General features: G+C 39.9%; 1 protein-coding gene across 1 annotated transcript in view; it reads right to left on the minus strand.

The window, feature by feature from the left end:
* Positions 1 to 1,506: 1,506 nt before the first annotated feature.
* The window catches only part of POU6F2 (POU class 6 homeobox 2), a 309,582-nt gene continuing 292,572 nt past the window's right edge, over positions 1,507 to 18,516 (minus strand). Inside the window, exons 8-10 of the mRNA XM_084621387.1 lie at positions 13,640 to 13,808; positions 5,416 to 5,584; positions 1,507 to 2,036 (exon numbers count right to left, since the gene is read on the minus strand). Of these exons, the coding sequence (XP_084477513.1) occupies positions 1,532 to 2,036; positions 5,416 to 5,584; positions 13,640 to 13,808 (843 nt within the window). The 3' untranslated portion in view covers positions 1,507 to 1,531. The remainder of the gene's footprint in view (positions 2,037 to 5,415; positions 5,585 to 13,639; positions 13,809 to 18,516) is intronic.

Consider the following 18,516-nt stretch of genomic DNA (forward strand, 5'->3'; position numbering starts at 1 on the left):
AAGTCCATCAGGAAATGAAGCCACAGAGTGAGATAAGTTGCCTTTCAAAAAATTTTTTTTCAGATGAAAAATGTGACAAGTGACCGCCCTCCCCCATTCCCAAAGGATATTTAATGCATTGTTCCCAAATCCTGATTGTTTAGGTTTTTTAGCCTGCCATGGCAGTATGCACCCACACAAACCCACACACATTCCAAGAGTAGCAGTTGATAGGGAAAACGTCGGTGCCAGGAGGAAAAAGGAGAGAAAAAAAAAGAACGGCAGAAAAGATAAAAGTAGTAAAACAGTCCATAAGGGTGTAATGATCAAAATGTCCTCATTACTTCTTGACCTGTCCTTTTGTTTGTTTTCATCGGACTCTCACGAAACTTCTTTGGCTAGCAGACTTTGGAGAGAAATTGCTTCACACAGAACCGTAACATAGATGCAGTATCAAACCAAGTGTGCAGTTTATATTACAAAATTAGTTTTAGTAACCTCTCCAGGTTCATGGCCAAAGGACAGAGAAATCAGGAGCCATGCTGTTGACAATGAGCACAACGTTGAGCGTGTGTGCTACGCTGATAGTTCCTCAGACATAATTCTAATCCTTCTTTGTCCTCTATTGCATTTCAACATAATCTATATAAAAGTGTTTAGGTTTCACTTTTCTTTTAAAAATCTTTAAACAGTATTGGGAAAAGAGGAAGGGGGCAGGAAATGTGTTAGACAAATCAAAATAGAAACCAATACTTTACACTTTCAGGGGAAAAATACTGAACTCCACAATTCACAATAAAAAGAAAGTCATTTTGGCACACAAACACTTGGAGATTGCAAAACTGTGCAGATAAAAAAAAGGTGTGTGTGTGTGTGTGTATGTGTGTTTGTGAGCACTATGGAATGGCTTTAACATCTGTTATATCCACCTGTAGGGGGTGTGACAAGGGTGGGAGAAATTAATCGTACTATTTTTTTTCCTCTTTGTAAAGTACAAATGTAAAAACTCATAACACAATTTTAAGCTTGTAAAAGAGTAGACTAACAATCTAGTTTGCAATGCCATGTTTCTGACTTTGGTTAATAGTTTTCATAGTGAATCAGCACTTGATACCTGAAAGGCTACAATCACTCCTCCAGGTGGCAGGCTTGTATTCTCTTTTAAACAGATAAAAGGTTTTTTTTTTTTTTTTTTTTTTTTCTTTTCCTTAAAACATATTCACATTTTCATAATTCACAGAAAAAAAGTAAGCAGTTATTTGGTTTGCTTTAAGTCCATTTAAAAAACTGGCTTTTTTGGGTAGGTGGGGGGAGCTAATTCTACAACACACACACAGACTAAGTGCTGTGTATTTTGTTTGTTTTTGTTTGGTGGTTTTTTTGTTTTGTTTTTTGTTTTTATATAGGAAAACCCACGGACATTTATAAACTATTCTGTCCATCTTGTAGCTTTCTCAGTCTTTTACTTACAAGGGTGATGAATGGGCATTTTCAGAGTCCAAATGGTTAAATTTTTGTTTGTGTGTTTCCTTTTCTTTTTCTTTTTTTCTTTTTAGGAGTTTTCTTCGAGAGAGTCTGTTAAGGGCTCCATAGGGACTGCTGTCGCAGGCTCATGCTGTTTTAAACGTTTAATTGTGTTCTTCAGTGCTTGCCTCTTATTGCAGAACCAAACTCTAACTACTTCCCGGTCATAGTTCAGTTTCTCTGCAATCTCTGTCATTTCCTGCCCAGAGGGATGAGTGTTCTTCTCAAAGTGGGCATTCAAGATCTCAAGAGCTTGTGGCGTGAATGAGGTACGCCTCTTGCGCTTTTTGGATGGTTCGCTTCCGATAAACTCAGTCAGGTTCTGCATACCTGCTCGATGGCGGGCCTCAGCCTCAGCCATCCACCGCTCAAGCACCGGCTTTATCTTCTGGGCACTTTTAGGGGTGATGTCCAGCTTTTCAAACCTGGCAGGATACAAAAGGCCAGGGTTCAGTTTGGCTGTCAGACTGCTAGCTATAGTGTTCTCTTGGGCTTCCTGTGGTAGGAAAAAGTGGCTTCTCAGGATGGTGTGTCTGAGGGAAAATTGAGAAAGAAGAGTCTTACACTGATGCTCTGCCAGGGTGGGACTTCCTGCCTGCCTGACTAATTGACTGGCAGAGGTAATTTACAATGGATTACAACAGAAAGCCATCATATATCTAGGTATATACAGATAGATAGTTAAGCAAACACAAAACGAGCACTGTGACAAAATACCGAGAATTCAGTATGCTACATAATACAGGCTATAAAGTTCAGTTTTCGTAGTTCAAGATCAATTTTTCATGATCCTCAAATGCCTGAAGACTAAACCTAATTACAGGAAATGACATCAAAGGCAACTGATTCTTATTCACGATTAATTATCTTGTTTACCCTTCCATCCCATATTGTCCAAATGCCACAGCTTTAGTAATACAAAGCAACAGTGGCTGCTAGCCTCTGAATTTCAGATTTCTTTTCCCATTTTTTTAAAGCAATTTTCACTGTATGCAAGTTAACACCGTGTCCCTTCTCTGGGTAGGAAAAAAACCTCCCATAGCTACTGTAGTGTTCGGCTCAAGCAGCTGGACACATTGTAATTATCTTGAATGCCCGCACAATGTGCTAAAACAGACTCATGCCTTTCGGATGAAACCCAGCATAATAGTGCACTAATCTGCTGTGGCACCAAGCTGGGTTTATTATGGGATATCTGCAAACTGTGCTGGAATGATATAATTTCCTGTAAATGAGGTCTTCTATGTATCGTTCTGCCATCAAAAGTCCTTTGCTAGATTTCAGATCAAGTTTTACAAATATTGTGAAATATCTGAAGAAACACCACACAGAGCTTTCATTCTTTCAAAAACAACCGTAAGAACTAACTTCACTTTTCAAGTCTTCATTGTAAGTCCTTGCTGCTTTGATTTCTCATTTTGTCTAGCTTTACATTTAAAATTCTTTAACTTTAATCAAATTCTATAACATCACTCATTTGTATTTTCCCCATCCTCATTTCCACCCCGACCTTAGAATATTTAATGCTGTTGAAAAGCAACATTACTGCCTGCCATCCTCTTGCACTATCCAGTCCTCATGGTGTGCTCTTGGTAATTAGAAGATGCTTTAAAGAGGAGGCAGACCGAATCCATGCCTTTATGCCTCTTAACCCAGGGTCTGGAACTGGGATTCTGTAGCTACCGGTGCAGCATCAACTGCAGAGAATTCTGGATGCACCAAGTGGCAAGCTTAGAAAGCATCCCAGGAGCAAATATAATCTCTCACACACAAACAATTGAGGGGAATAACTAATGCGCCAGAAAATGTATAATTGGTGGTTACGTTCCTATGGCAGTACTGACTGCCAGGTTTTCCCCTCCTGTTGTCCAGTGATATTTTGATTGCATAATGTATTTTTATAACTGTGTCACAAGTTTGGAAAGCGCCAATATTGATATGGATTGCATTTTATTTTTGCATGAAGAATATGTTCGTAAAGTGGAATATTATATTGCATGCACTGCAAATGGCACCAAGATATTCCACTAGGGCGTGTGAGTTGGAAATTCAATTTGCTTATCCTTTTCCCATGATATTCATATAGTAGCTGCTTCTGTATCATTAAGGGAAAGAGAGAACTCAGTATTTCTGAGGAAGGGGTTACTGCTATTCATGAAGTGGCCTGCCTTTGAGCTTAACAAGAAGTGCACTGTCATTACAGATTATTGCATCCCAATGGGATGCCTCAAAAGGTAGAGGGGAAAAGGTAAAAATTATAACCTTGCAAGCATTTGGGACCAGATTCTGAACCTGTTACTCAGACTCAGCATTGATTCACTCCTCCAATACATCCACTGATCTCAATGGGGCTACTGAGGGGGGGGGTAAGTGTGTACTTAATGTCAGGCTCCCCACTTCTGGCCCTTAATTAGCTATCTCCTTCTAACTTAATCATAGCTGTGTTTTTCATTCTGATCACTTCGTGGGTAATCCTTTTTTCATTGTAATTCAAAGCATCCCAACCAGGTTAGTGGGATCTGCATGTTAAAGGCGGGGGAGACGGGGGAGAGGAGTGGAGGGGAGAAACAAGATGAAAATAAACCAAACGTAAGCAAAGCAAACTGCAATTTATAAGCTTAAAGTATGGCATGTTAAAAAGCAATCTACAGCTACTACAAATTGGCAGTTGCCAAAAACACTTCCTGTTTTAGGTGTTTCTTTACCAATTGACCATACAGAAGAAATAAAATTAACAAGCAGCAATCGCATTCATATCATTGGTGTTGCTTGTTAGTGTTGATGCTTCAGTACACGTTGTTTGGTATAACAATATACAAGTCTTGAAACAAATTTCCCAGCAGTAGTATCCTTGTATAGACTGAATAAAGGTTATTTTCTACAGGGAGGTATCTTATAAGAAAAAACAGTAGGGGAGACCATAGAAGTGAGAGGATCCTATGGAGCTTTTTGTATTTAACAACAATCAATGGGTTTTATGGAAAATCATTGAGCAAAATGTGAGCTGCAAGCTCACTACCCCATACTGATGTTATTTATAACCTTAGTCTTAAACTGCAGGAAAAGTACACTTCCGTTCTATGGGGAATACATTAAAAGTATAAAGAGCAGATAAAAAGACAGAGCATTTCATGGATCACCAAGAACAAAATCCACTTAAATGAGCTTAGAGTTGGTTTCTTGGCTTTCACTGATGGAGGAGGACTATAAGGCATTGCCCAAGAGGAAAAAGCTGTTACCTAAGTGTGTTTGTTACCTCATGCATAAACATGGGATTAGTGTAACATACATACACATATACATGGTGTTTGCTTCTGACTACTTCACTTTAACTCCATCAAGACTGCATCATTTTTTTTCTTAAGATTAGAGCGGATTCTTACTCATTTTCTGTACATTTTTTTTAACACTTGGGTAATAAAAAGATGAACGCTCGGAAGTTTGCAAGATATCATGTACTAAATTTTTTCTCCCTTCTGTGTTGCCTAGGTAAATCATCATTAACATCCTGCATGTGAAGTGCAAACCACAATAATACAGGCTTTAACTTAGCAGGGATGCAGCCATGAAATATCTGTTCAGTAACCCTATCTGTAGAAAATGGCACAGTATGAAGAGGGTCAGCTGGTGCTTATACAGCATCAGCAGGGTCTCCTGCTCCACTACTGAATTAAGTCTCAATGCCAGGAACGTATTTATTGTTTCATACCTTCCGTTAAAAAAGGAAAAGACAAAAGTTGCTTTAGAGGTACACAGTAAGCACAGTTTATCTGCCAGATACCGACATTATTTGCTAGTCTAAGTAAGTAATGAATTCTAAGGACACATGATTAAAACACTCGTATACTCCAGAATAATAAATACAATTAAGAACAAAGAGAGGAGAATATAGCTTATTATGTAACTTGTTACCTGCAGATGGCAGACTGGCTATAGGCTGGGCCTTCTGTGGCACTTAGAGCTTGGCCAACTTGAGTCTGGGTCAGACCAAGAGACAGGCGCCGGATTTTAAAAGCTTTGGCAAATTCTCGGATTTCCTCCAAATTCACCCCATCCACCTCGCCAGTGGCTGTTTGAGGATCTGTTGAAATATTTTTTAAATTGTGTAAATGCTTCATACTATGTTTGAGCCGTCCAGAATTACTATATTTTCTTGGGAAGTGTAAAGTGGATTTTTTCCCTCTAATAGAGACAGATTGGTACTGTCAGAAGTTACAAAACATTCTTAATTATTTTCTTCACTAAAATGCTACCAAGTTTGCAGACCGAGGTATTTACAGTTCATTTCAAGGCAGTAGGGAAGATTTTCAAAGGCACAAATGGCAGGTAGGTGCCTCCACTGTAAGAACTTAAGAACATAAGAACGGCCATACTGGGTCAGACCAAAGGTCCATCTAGCCCAGAACAGGTAATCATCAAGTGAGCCATCCCCTGTCTCCCATTCTCAGCTTCTGGCAAAGAGAGGCTAAGGACACCGTCCCTGCCCATACTGGCTAATAGCCATTGATGGACCTATCCTCCATGAACTTATCTAGTTCTTTTTTGAACCCTGCTATACTCTTGGCCTTCACAATAGGCTCTGGCAAGGAGTTCCATAGGTTGACTGTGCATTGTGTGAAAAAATACTTCCTTTTGTTTTAAACCTGCTGCCTACTAATTTCATGTGGTGACCCCTAGTTCTTGTGTTATGAGAAGGAGTAAATCATAGAATCATAGAATATCAGGGTCGGAAGGGACCTCAGGAGGTCATCTAGTCCAACCCCCTGCTCAAAGCAGGACCAATCCCCAATTAAATCATCCCAGCCAGGGCTTTGTCAAGCCTGACCTTAAAAACTTCTAAGGAAGGAGATTCTACCACCTCCCTAGGTAACGCATTCCAGTGTTTCACCACCCTCCTAGTGAAAAAGTTTTTCCTAATATCCAACCTAAACCTCCCCCACTGCAACTTGATAACTAAATAACACTTCCTTATTACTTTCTCCACACCAGACATGATTTTATAGACCTCTATCATATTCCCCCTTAGGCGTCTCTTTTCCAAGCTGAAAAGTCCCTGTCCTATTAATTCCTTCTCATATGGAAGCCGTTCCATACCCTTAAATATTTTTGTTGTCCTTTTCTGAACCTTTTCCAATTCCAATATCTCTTTTTGGAGATGGGGCGACCATCTGCACACAGTATTCAAGATGTGGGCATACCATGGATTTATATAGTGGCACTATGCTATTTTTTATCTTATTATCTATCCCTTTCTTAATGATTCCCAACATTCTGTTTCCTTTTTTGACTGCCGCTGCACAATGAGTGGATGTTTTCAGAGAACTATCCACAGTGACTCCAAGATCTCTTTCTTGAGTGGTAACAGCTAATTTAGACCCCATCATTTTATATGTATAGTTGGGATTATATTTTCCAGTGTGCATTACTTTGCATTTATCAACACTGAATTTCATCTTCATTTTTTTGTCCAGTCACCTAGTTTTGTGAGATCCTTTGTAGCTCTTCACAGTCTGCTTGGGACTTAACTATCTTGAGTAGTTTTGTATCATCTGCAAATTTTGCCACCTCACTGTTTACCCCTTTTCCCAGATCATTTATGACTATGTTGAATAGGGCTGGTTCCAGTACAGACCCCTCGGGGACACTACTGTTTACCGTTTTCCATTCTGAAAACTGACCATTTATTCCTAGTCTTTGTTTCCTATCTTTTAACCAGTTACCAATCCATGATAGGACCTTCCCTCTTATCCCATGACAGATTACTTTGCTTAAGAGCCTTTAGTGAGGGACCTTGTCAAAGACTTTCTGAAAATCTAAGTACACTATATCCACTGGATCCCCCTTGTCTATACACTTATTGACCCCATCAAAGAATTCTAAGATTGGTGAGGCATGATTTCCCTTTATAAAAACCATGTTGACTCTTCCCCAATAAATTACATTCATACGTCTGACAATTTTGTTCTTTACAAAAGTTTCTACAACTTTGCCCAGTACTGAAATCAGGCTTACCGGCCTGTAATTGCCAGGATCACCTCGGGAGCCCTTTTAAAAAATTGGCGTCACATTAGCCATCCTCCAGTCATTTAGTACAGAGGCTGATTTAAATGATACAGACTATAGTTAGTAGTTTCACATTTGAGTTCCTTCAGAACTCTTTGGTGAATACCATCTGGTCCTGGTGACTTATTACTGTTTATTTTATCAATTTGTTCCCAAACCTCCTCTAACGACATCTCAATCTGTGAAAGTTCCTCAGATTTGTCACCTACAAAGAATGGCTCAGGTTTGGGAATCTCCCTCACATCCTCAGCCATGATGCAAAGAATTCATTTAGTTCCTCCGCAATAGGCTTATCATCCTTGAGTGCTCCTTTAGCATTTCGATCATCCAGTGGTTCTGATGTACTTAAAATTTTTTGCTACTACTTTTTGAATCAATGGGATTTAGATGCTTCATTACCATTCCTGCCTTTGAAAATCTCCTCCAGTTTCAACAAATAACGCTCACAATCTTCTCTGATTATCTTTGGCTGATTATCTTTGGAGCTTAAAATGTGCACAACTGATGAAAATGGGCTGAGTCTTTAAATTTGAAATTAAGACTTTTCTGCTTTAGCTGGAACAAATGCAAACAAACCAACCAAAGGAAAACCAAAAAAACCACTCAAGCCCATCCCATCCAAATATTTCTGTTTGAAACATCTTAATTTTGTAACCAGTGCTTCAAACATGTCTTTGTGGGAAACATCCTCTCAGGGTTTACATTCTGCACCCATCACGTTGCCAACCAAGCAGCAGAGTATTTGCAACTTCAGCAATCGTGCTTTAGATGGTAGTGCTGCACAATATTTTACTTTTACATTAGACCCAGAAGATAATGCTTATGAAGCTGTGAGAATAAATTTGTCCTTTTTCTCCATAGCGGTTTACTGACACAGAAACCTTTGTCCCTGAAAGGGCACATAATAAAGGATGTCTACCATAGGAAGGCTCCTTTGGTGCTGGATAACTCGGTCAATTTAGGACTTATCAAGGGAAATGACACAACAGCTGGAGAATGAAACTTTCCCCCCCCCAAGCTACTGATCCCTGGCTAAATGAAAGCATTCACCAAGCCGGAGACAGCATGGGACTAGGATGGTGGAAGATTTCAAAGTCTTGTTCAATCCTGCGTGTAGTGAAGGCATTCTCCCTGCGAGACATCTGTATTGTTCTTCACCTCATTCCTGAGACTTCTTAGGTGAAAAGTTTTCAGCACAATAACCCATCAATTTCTGTAAATGCAAGGACTGTGCTAGACTACATTACTGTGCTGAACACCACATTATAGTGGCTCCTGCTAGTACTGCTACAGTTAAGGACTTGTCAGTAACAAAGCTCTCATTTTCAGGGGTTTATAATTTGATGTAAAAATTCCCTTAGGATTGAAATGTCATCTAAAAAGTCTCTTAGATGAATGAGAGCAAAAGAGAGAGATTTTTAGCATATCAATTTAGCCTATGATGATTAGAAACCCTAAATAATTTTTATCAGAAACAATGCTATTTTTCTCTTCCACAGTTTCAAAATAGCTTGGATTTTAAATGAAATTGCAGAGGGTTATATCCCATACTGTGGGCTATTGTATGCATGTCTGTGTGCGCGTGTGTGTGTAGTGTGGAGCACTCAACCATGCAACTCCTGTTGAAGTCAGTGGAGACTGCATGTGCTCAGATAAATTAGGACTTATATGTAATCTATAATAGAAAGGAAAGAAAGGGAATAGAAATATAGAAAGGGAATATATACACACACTATACCTTTGTGTGTGTGCATAATATATATGTATAAATTGTATGTTTTTATATATAGTTAGTGTGTGTAAATATAACTAAGATCATTCGGGTTTACAAAGTTTGATTGTTCACAGAAAGTAACTGTTACCCCATAAAATGTTTGAAATATTCCTACTTTATGTACATACATGACTTACACACCACATTGGTTATTAATGGGGAAATTTTCAAAGACACAAATGGGAGTTGGGAGCCTAAGTGCCTTTTATGCCTTTCTAAATCTTTTCAGAAATGTATATAACCCCACTGACACAATACATTGTAAAGAGTCCCCTGAATAATCCAAAGGATACAAGGCATTAAGATGATGGCCTCCCCCATTTCTTTCCTTTCTTTGCTTTAGGATGCCCTAGGATGCTAGGGACAGACCAATGGACAAATCAGCCATTTCCAAAGTACTTTTAAATGTAGTTCTGAAAGCAGCAAACTCAGTATTAAGGGTATTTATAGCTATTGCTGGGAGTCGGTGGAAAGATTGAAGCCTGTTGGGAGGGAAAGGATAAAGGAGTAAGAAGCTAAGGCTTGTTTGTTTGTACATGATTATGGATGCTTTGCGTTGAGTTTTATTTCAACTGGACTCTTTTGTTATGGCAGGGTTGCCATAGTGGACTCCTCCTGTAGGTCATTTCCTGAACTGGGATCTTGGACTAGGGAAGAATTAGCCTGAACTCCTCCTTGGGCATGGAGATCAAAACCTATCATGCAAAACATGAACAGAGGAGGAAAATATCTGACACGCATGGTAGAGAATAGCTGGTATCTGTATTAGTGAAATGGCATGTTACTCTCATGTGATGTCTTTAGAATAGGGATTGTATTAGTAGACAGGGGTAGTACTGGAATACTTTCTTCCACCCCTGAACTTTGCAGAAAGTAGCTTTTGGATCAGATTTGATCAGATTTCTATTTAGAGTCTGATTCAAAGCCCACTGAAGTCTATGGCAAGACTCCTCTGACTTCAGTCAGACCCTTACTGCTCATATATGCAGAAAATTAGTTTTTGTATGATTCCTTTGACACAATCATCTATAATGGCTCAGGCCCATCTCACACTATTGCCAGGTTAGATTTTTCTTGCCATCTTTCTTGCTAAGTCTGTAATTTCCCTCCTGTTTTAATGCAAATTTCTCATTCTACATTGTAAAGAAGGTGGTTGATTTTTAAATCCAGCTGATAGCGTGGAGTAGATAGTATAATGCCAATGAGGAAAAAGGGGTATATGCCTGTCTTATGGAGTTGTCATGGTCAATAGTATCAGTGTTTAGATTAAAGCTCTACCATGGCTGCAGAGCTACCAGCTTCTGCTGAGAGGAGAAGGAGCCATTTGGGACCTCTACCAGGAGAGATGCATACTGGGAACCCCTCCACTTGAGGAGACAGAGAAGACACCACATGGAATTTCCTCTCTGGTGCTGGGGGCATTAATGGAGGAGGAGGCAAGAGAATCTGGTGTGAAACCAGGGGATTCAAAAACTCCTACAGATTCTTTCCTGTTCTCCTGCCTTGGAGAGCTTTCCTCCTTCTTCAGGGATGTCTCCTTCCAGTGTCAGCTCTGCAGGGATTAAGTAAGGCCTGGTATGCTTTTTCTCCTGCAGAATGAAAATCTGTTCCTATCTGTGTAGTAATGGACAAAAAACAGTGCAGAGGAAATAACACACCCTGAGGGAAGGTAGAACTCCTGGTGTGAGGAACACCAGCAAGAGGGAAGATGTGGGTGAGGACTTCCTCACTGTGGAAGACAGAATAGAGGGTAGCTGGTCAGGTAAGGACAACAGAAAGTAAATAGAGTAGGGAGAGGCAGGACAAGACAGTGCAGTTGGGAAATATGTGGGCTCACAGGAGAGGGGAAAAGGAAGAGAGAAATAGCTTTGTTGTAGTTCGTTTATTTGTGGGAAGTGCTCAGATACTATGGTGATGGGTGACCCGGATAGACAAAGAGAGAATGGGATTCAGGGAAAGATGGGTCCCATAGCGAGAGGAAGAGAGATATAGTATTCATAGCAATGTGTGGTGAGAAAGATCAAGAAATGCAGGGGAAGAAGAATTAGAGGTTAGGGAACTGGATGGGGAAGTAGGAGAAAAATGACCCTTAACATTTTTTCTTTGGGGGTATGTGAATAAGAAAGAAAGAAAGAAAGAAAGAAAGAAAACAAGTGGGGAGGAGTGAATTATCTGAGAGAAGAGTACACACACAGGATAAGAGAATAAGGGTAAGTACAGCATACCAGGAAAAGGAAAAAAAACAGAGTGAATCTTGCAGTCCTTGCTCAGGTCAAACTCTTATTTAAATTGATCATAGAATATCAGGGTTGGAAGGGACCTCAGGAGGTCATCTAGTCCAACCCCCTGCTCAAAGCAGGACCAATCCCCAATTTTTGCCCCAGATCCCTAAATGACCCCCCTCAAGGATTGAGCTCACAACCCTGGGTTTAGCAGGCCAGTGCACAAACCACTGAGCTATCACTCTCCCCCCATGAACAGCTTGAATGAGGACTAACAACTGCAAGATCTGACCTTAAAAGCTAAAATTAAAATAAAAACCTTTAAAGGAAAAAGACAGTGGGAGAGAGAGAGAGGAAAAGAAAAAGGAAACACAAAAGGAAACATAAAAAGGTATCACAGAACATCATCGGAGATAATCTATAATAGAAAGGAAAGAAAGGAGGGGATTAGAGAAAATATACAGAAATTTAAAAAAGGCTGAAAGATTTTAGAAAACATATTGGGGGAAAACGGATGTAAAATCACAAAGAAAATATATACATAGAATGAAAAACAAACAGAAACAGACAACATGGAAAATGTATTTCACTGGAAGCTATGAAGGGCCAGATTCTGTTACCCTTACTCATGCTGAGTAGCACCTTAGTCCGTGGATTTCAGTAGGACTACCTGTAAAGTAAGTTATGACTCAATGTGAGTAAGGATGGCAGAATCTTGCCCTAAGTAATTCATTAGATTACCACACAGATGTCACCCCTAAGTAACTTACCTCTTTTAAATAGACATGGGCACATGAATATTTGCAATGTTACTATTCTCACTAATTATACCTGAAATAAATACTGCAAATCCCTACTGAGGTAAAATTATGTAGGGCTGAATTGTAGCTCAAGACTAGACAGAGCTTTTAGAAAGTGGGTACATTACTGTCTCAGGAGCAGGACAGGGGTCAAATTGTTGTTTAAAGGGCCACAATTCCTCCCTTGCTCCCCACATGAGGTACTGATTTACTGCTTGCCTGTTGGAGCAGTAAGGGACTGATCCTACTGAAGTCAATGTGAGGCTTTCAATTGACTTCAGTGGGCATTGGATCAGGTCCTAAATTATTACCCTTGGTGTACTATCTCAGCCATGCTGGCCAATGTATGGGTAGGGATGGAGCCAAGGCTTTGTTCATTCCTTGCCCACTCTTCTTCCATTTGCCCAAAATGGAGAGTAATTGGGCATACAGTGCCTCTGACCACTTATGGCTGGAATTCAAGGTCAAGGCAGCTCACACAGATGAGTAAAGGGAAGCCTTACTGTCCGGTTACTCCCCTTTCCACACACAAATTAGTTCACACTCTCGGTCAACACACAAATTAGTCTTTAGTTATGTAAGGCAACTTTTTAAGGCATCACATATTTTGTACATCTTTTCATATTTTCCTGATCTTGTCCCATTGAAGCTGTTGGGAGAAAATAAACCTCACTTTAAGCAATATCCAGAAACCAGCAGGCAGCCAGTGCATACCTTTGAGCACTGGTGTCATATGTTCCTGGAAAGATACACTACTTAAAAAGCAGGCTGATATATTCTGCACCAGCTTCAGTTTCTAGGTTGGCTAAAGGAACGAAGCACTTGCCAGCCTGGATCAGATCCAAGATCCATCTAGTCAAGCATACTGTTCGATAGTGGCCAGAAACAGATGCTTCAAAGGAAGATGCATAAACCGCACAGTAGACAGATGTTGGGTAGTCCTCTCCTCATGTAGGTATCATTCTGATCACAGATAGTTAGAGACTGGCACAACATGAAATACCTTTTAGTTTTAAGAATGAGGATAGGTTGCCACTTTGTCCACGATTAGGGTAATCAATCAAGGGCTACTACAGTTTTTAGGACCATTTTTAGTGCTGGTTTGGATTTCTTAGGCCCCTTGAATCACAGCACTGAGCAATTCTTATTGGCAAAGATTACTCCAGTTAGCAATATACAGTCCATTATATGAATAAGAAGGAAAGGTAGATAAGGAAGATAAGCAAGAATGGAAATAAACAGATAGGAGAAAGAGAGAGCCAGGGCGCAATACTTACTGCTGACTAACTGGCCAACACTCAAAGCTGAAGAGGAGGAGGATGAGGAGGAAGAAGAGGAAGCCTGACGCACTGGGCTTTGAGACATAGATGCTTGACTGTGAGCCAAATGCAGAAGGTTGGATTGTGAGGCTGCTTGTCCCACTTGCGTCTGGGAGGGCTGATGGAGCTATATGTTAAAATGTAAGAATAAAAATTTATAAATGTACTAGTAATCAGAGACTTTCCCAAAGAAACTGTTGACTCTGAAGGCGCATATAATAACATGTGCAAAGTTAGATGACAAAGCGTTTACTGGGGCAGCTTGAGCTGCGTCAAACAACCACCCTTCCAATTTTGTTTAATATAATCAGATAATTTCTCTACTACTAAAAACTTCACAGGTTCTTTATATTTTTTTTATTGGAATGAGTATCAGAGAGATTCCTGCTACATCCAGCAAGACTCTGATTTTATCAGTATAAGCCCTCACCCTACAACCTGATCCATGAAGACAAGCCCTAATTCCCTATTTAATGTAGTCAATGTAGTTTCATGAAGGTGGAAGGGTCCTTTCAGAGTGGGACCATGGGACTATAAATAAAGGAATAGTCCATTTCGTGACACTAGCCAATGATTCAAAATTATTTGTAATGCCTTATTATTACTTAGTCCACAAACCTGTTCTTTCTTGGTAGCACCCTGTGACACTGCTGAAATCCATTCATGTACCATCAGGATTGGCATTTCTCTCTCTATTTTCCAATAGCTAAGATGTTCCTCAAATATGGCTAGATGCAATTCATATACCATGATACATTATGGATCTGACTCTGATCTTCCACCAACTTTACAATGGTATAATCCTGTTAACTTTAGTGGAGATACTTCTGATTTACACTGGAGGAAGCAAGAGGAGGATCAGACCCTTTCTCCTCATAAATGGACTCTTATGCAGGCCTGAAAAGCTAAAGACCATTGTCCAGGTATGCCGGAAGGAGGACAGGAGACACTGGATGTCATTCAATTAGGCTGCAACTTTATTCCTAAATGTCCAGGAGTACACAGCAGATAAAATTGTACAGTGCAGATAATTCCATAAACATTTACACGTGCCCAAGAGGGGAGGGCTGCTGTCTGTCTTCCCCCTTTACCCATTCTGGTTCCTACCCAGTTCACTGCTGGGACCTAATCCCCTCCTCAAATGAAGGTTAAGGGAGGTTATAAAGGAACAGGAGGGATGACTCCCGGACATACTGGTCATAAGAGCCCCGAGCCCCACTTCTTTCCACTCCTGTAAAGAATACCTTCTTTACCAATCCATTTTATCTGATCACCGTATCCCTTCCCTATGGAGTACCTGCACTAGACATCCACCCCAAGCTTACACAGTGAGCTGCAACATCATAATCTAACTCCCATTTCTTTTTTGCCCGAACTAAACCCCCACCCTGCTGTGGGGAAGGCGAATGCTCCCCCCATGTCGCTTTGCCTACCTGGGGCTGAGGGAAAAATTCCTTCCCATCCCTCTGAGAAAGGTGTGACTGGCATAATGCCCAAGTGGATCATGACAAAACCTGGTATTTAACTACCTCCACAGACAGGAGGGTGTATACTGCTCTGCCTGGTCCGGATAAAAGAGGTCTTTTTCTGTACCAGCGTAGACATATACAGTCCCCCCTTTTCTTCTGGTCACCAGGGGCAGGGATGGGTGAGCTTCCCCACGCTGACCTGGTATGGAAATGCCACTGCAAATCACTCCCTATCCCTTAAAGGGGAACACACCTTTTCCAACAAGCCAGGCAGCACCACCACCGCTTAATGTTCAGTGAGGTCAGTCTGTCTCACTCATTTTACACAAAACTCCCTCAAATTCAAGGGGAGATCTTTACCAGGAATGAAGGTGGGATATATTATCCTATAATATAAAACAGCCTTACTATATCCTAATATTATAGATTTATTATAACCTGGCACAGCCTTATTAGACTACAGTAAAATATCATAATATATCATCTTAAGATAACAAGTCCTTATTATCGCTTTATAACGTATTGATTCTTTCTGTAGGCCTAAAAGATTACAAAAATGAACAAAAAGGACTCATAAGTCATGCTAATTGTTAGCCCTGTGAGTCCTCACAGTGAGGAAATAAAGAACCACTTGGTGTTGTTGAGGAGGAATGAGTTACATTTGAATTTTTAAGGTGCATAAAGAAAATTATTGTTCGATTTTACTGAACAAGTAGCTTCACGTAAGAGGTCTGTTTGGCATCTTTAGTGGCACCCAAAATTAGGAGTACATTCCACATACACACAAAAAGACTGATGATAAACAGAGACACAATTAAAGTACCCAGAACAACTGATACCTGTTAGATGTATTTGTTCTAATTCAAGGTGGTTTACCACCTCCTTTGGAACACATATTTGCATCTTTTTTACTTTTAATGTACTTGTTCCTATTATAGAACAATTCAAAAATTGGGGGTTGGGGGAAAATCATGTTAATTTTTTAATAATTGATTTCATTTACTTGTATAAGTCAGTCTACCAGCTCTAGACTACTATGGTTTCCTTATGGATCGAAAAGCAAAATCATTTCACAGTCCTGAGGTTTAGTTAAACAATTGGATTTTCTCCAAAAAACTTCAAGCCCTATCAGAGTTATACTGGCCAAGGATGTGACTGACATACTTGCAACTTTCAAAGATCTCAATACATCAAAAATACCCGTAAAGATTTTTTTTCAGTTGGGGAGGATTTTGCCTATGGGCAAAATGTCCATGGAAAACCCCCAACATAGCAGAACTACTGTGGTAATGCTGGGAGGTAGGGAAGGAGCTCATGGAGGGAGCTGAATATGGCAGAGCTGGCCATTCCATCCCTTGTGCATAAGCCACATCAGAGCGGTGCTTTCAGGAGCAGTGCCTCTGAGTGGGTGGCTTCTCTTCCAGTCGCTGCAGAGAGGCTGGAGAATTACCCCATATCATATCCATGGGTAGAGGGTAGATTCCATCCTCTCTCCCTCCTGTATAGTTTCCTGCAAACCCCCTGTTTTAATGGTGTGATGGGTGGGCTGCAAATGTCATGCTTAAAGAACAATGATGGTGTTCTATGACATGGAATTGCATTAAAGTACTCTCTGTTTTCACCCACTATAATTTCCATTCCAGAAATAGGACTTAAAGAGAGGTGATGATTAGATTGTGAATAAGGCAGTTTGTTTAACTTTGACTTTTCCAGATGACACAATCAATTCAAGCTAATGCAAGCGTTGACATTTTCCCAGTTTTGGACATGTATGTAAGCCATGAGATATAGTTATGACTATTCTACATTTTCCATCCAAAGACAGAAGGGTGTATAGAAATTGCAGCAGCTGTTGCTGTATGTGTCACTCTGTGTAGGTGGATATAGTGGGCACACAGAGAATAACTACTGTATGCAACACTGATCAGAATCTGGCAGGGATGCATGTTTGTGCTACAGCCACAGAAATAAGATGAACATGAAAAACATCAAAATGGAGCATAATATTTTACAGAAATATGACTGCATTTTCACAAAAGTACATAAATGGAAAGGGCCAGATTATTATCTCTCTTCCCCCAGTTTTACATCAATGGAGTTAGTCCTGATTTATGCCAGCATAAGTGAGGACAGAATTATGCCCATAAAACTGAATTTTGTCACTCAAATGATTGTGTGTGATATTTTGCCACATCTGGGATTGTTGACTGTAAATATACAATAAGGCCCACAGGTGAAATTGGTGATCTTCTGACCTGCACCAGAAAGTTACAGGTCAATTGTGGAACATAAATTGCAGGACTGTGCTATGATTTTGCATAGACTATGAGAGGAGAAGAGTGAGAGAAGAGGAAATAAAGACCAAACTAGGGGAAATAGTCTGCTCCCAGACTGCACACAGAACTGAAATTGACTTTACTTGGAGTATGGACAAAGATCTAGGCAAAATATGGCCCTACAGAAAAGAATGAAAGGCAAGGAACTCTGAGAGAAGAGGAAATAGACAACCAATCAAGAACAGAAAAGGATGAGAAAGGCAACAAGAATGAGGAAAAAGGACAGAGTAGGTGAGATTAACAGGAATGACAAGAATGGTATGAAACATTTAAAAATAAGACTTTGGTAATAAAAATAGAGGACTGTAGTTTTTCTGTTGTAAGTACTATTTTTTGAGAAATATAATTAAAACTGGTCAGAATTTCTTTCCCCCCTGGAAAATTTGACAAAAATGAAAACGAATTATTTTTTGTCAAAGTTTTCCATGGATAAATTGAATTTTTCTCACAAAATCAAAATATGAACTTTCTTGATTCTGAAATGTGCATGGGATGCCTCATGGGAGTTGTAGTTTGGGTGACTGATGTTCCCATTCCCCTCTATAGGCTGGATTCCCTGTTTAGACTACATATCCCATGATGCACCACAGCCTCTCCTCTTGGTGAGGGGAGGTGGTGCATCATGACAGTGTCATGGATATAGCACATCATGAGAGATGAAGTCCAGCTCACAGAGGTGAATGGGAGCATAAGGCACCTGAAATGCAACTTCCATGAGGCAACATGGCAACACTTCAGAATTGAAATATTTCAGTTTTCTGTAAAAATATTTTGGGTTTCAGGCATCCAGTATTTTGATAAAAAATTGAAATTTTCAGTGGAAAGCAGACACTTTTTGTGAAGAATTTCATTTAGTCAAAAACCCAATTTTCCACTGAAAAATAGTTTCAATCAAAATTTTTTGACCAGCCTTAATAAATGTCTATCCCACATTCTCTACTATTAAAGATGTGTTCTATTTATCTTTCCTTTGGGCCTCAAAACTAGTGATACTGTAATGTTATTCCCTGCATAAACAGGCATGGCATTC

Source organism: Lepidochelys olivacea (genome assembly GCF_965140295.1).
Source record: "Lepidochelys olivacea isolate rLepOli2 genome assembly, chromosome: 2".
Taxonomy (NCBI): Eukaryota; Metazoa; Chordata; order Testudines; family Cheloniidae; genus Lepidochelys; species Lepidochelys olivacea.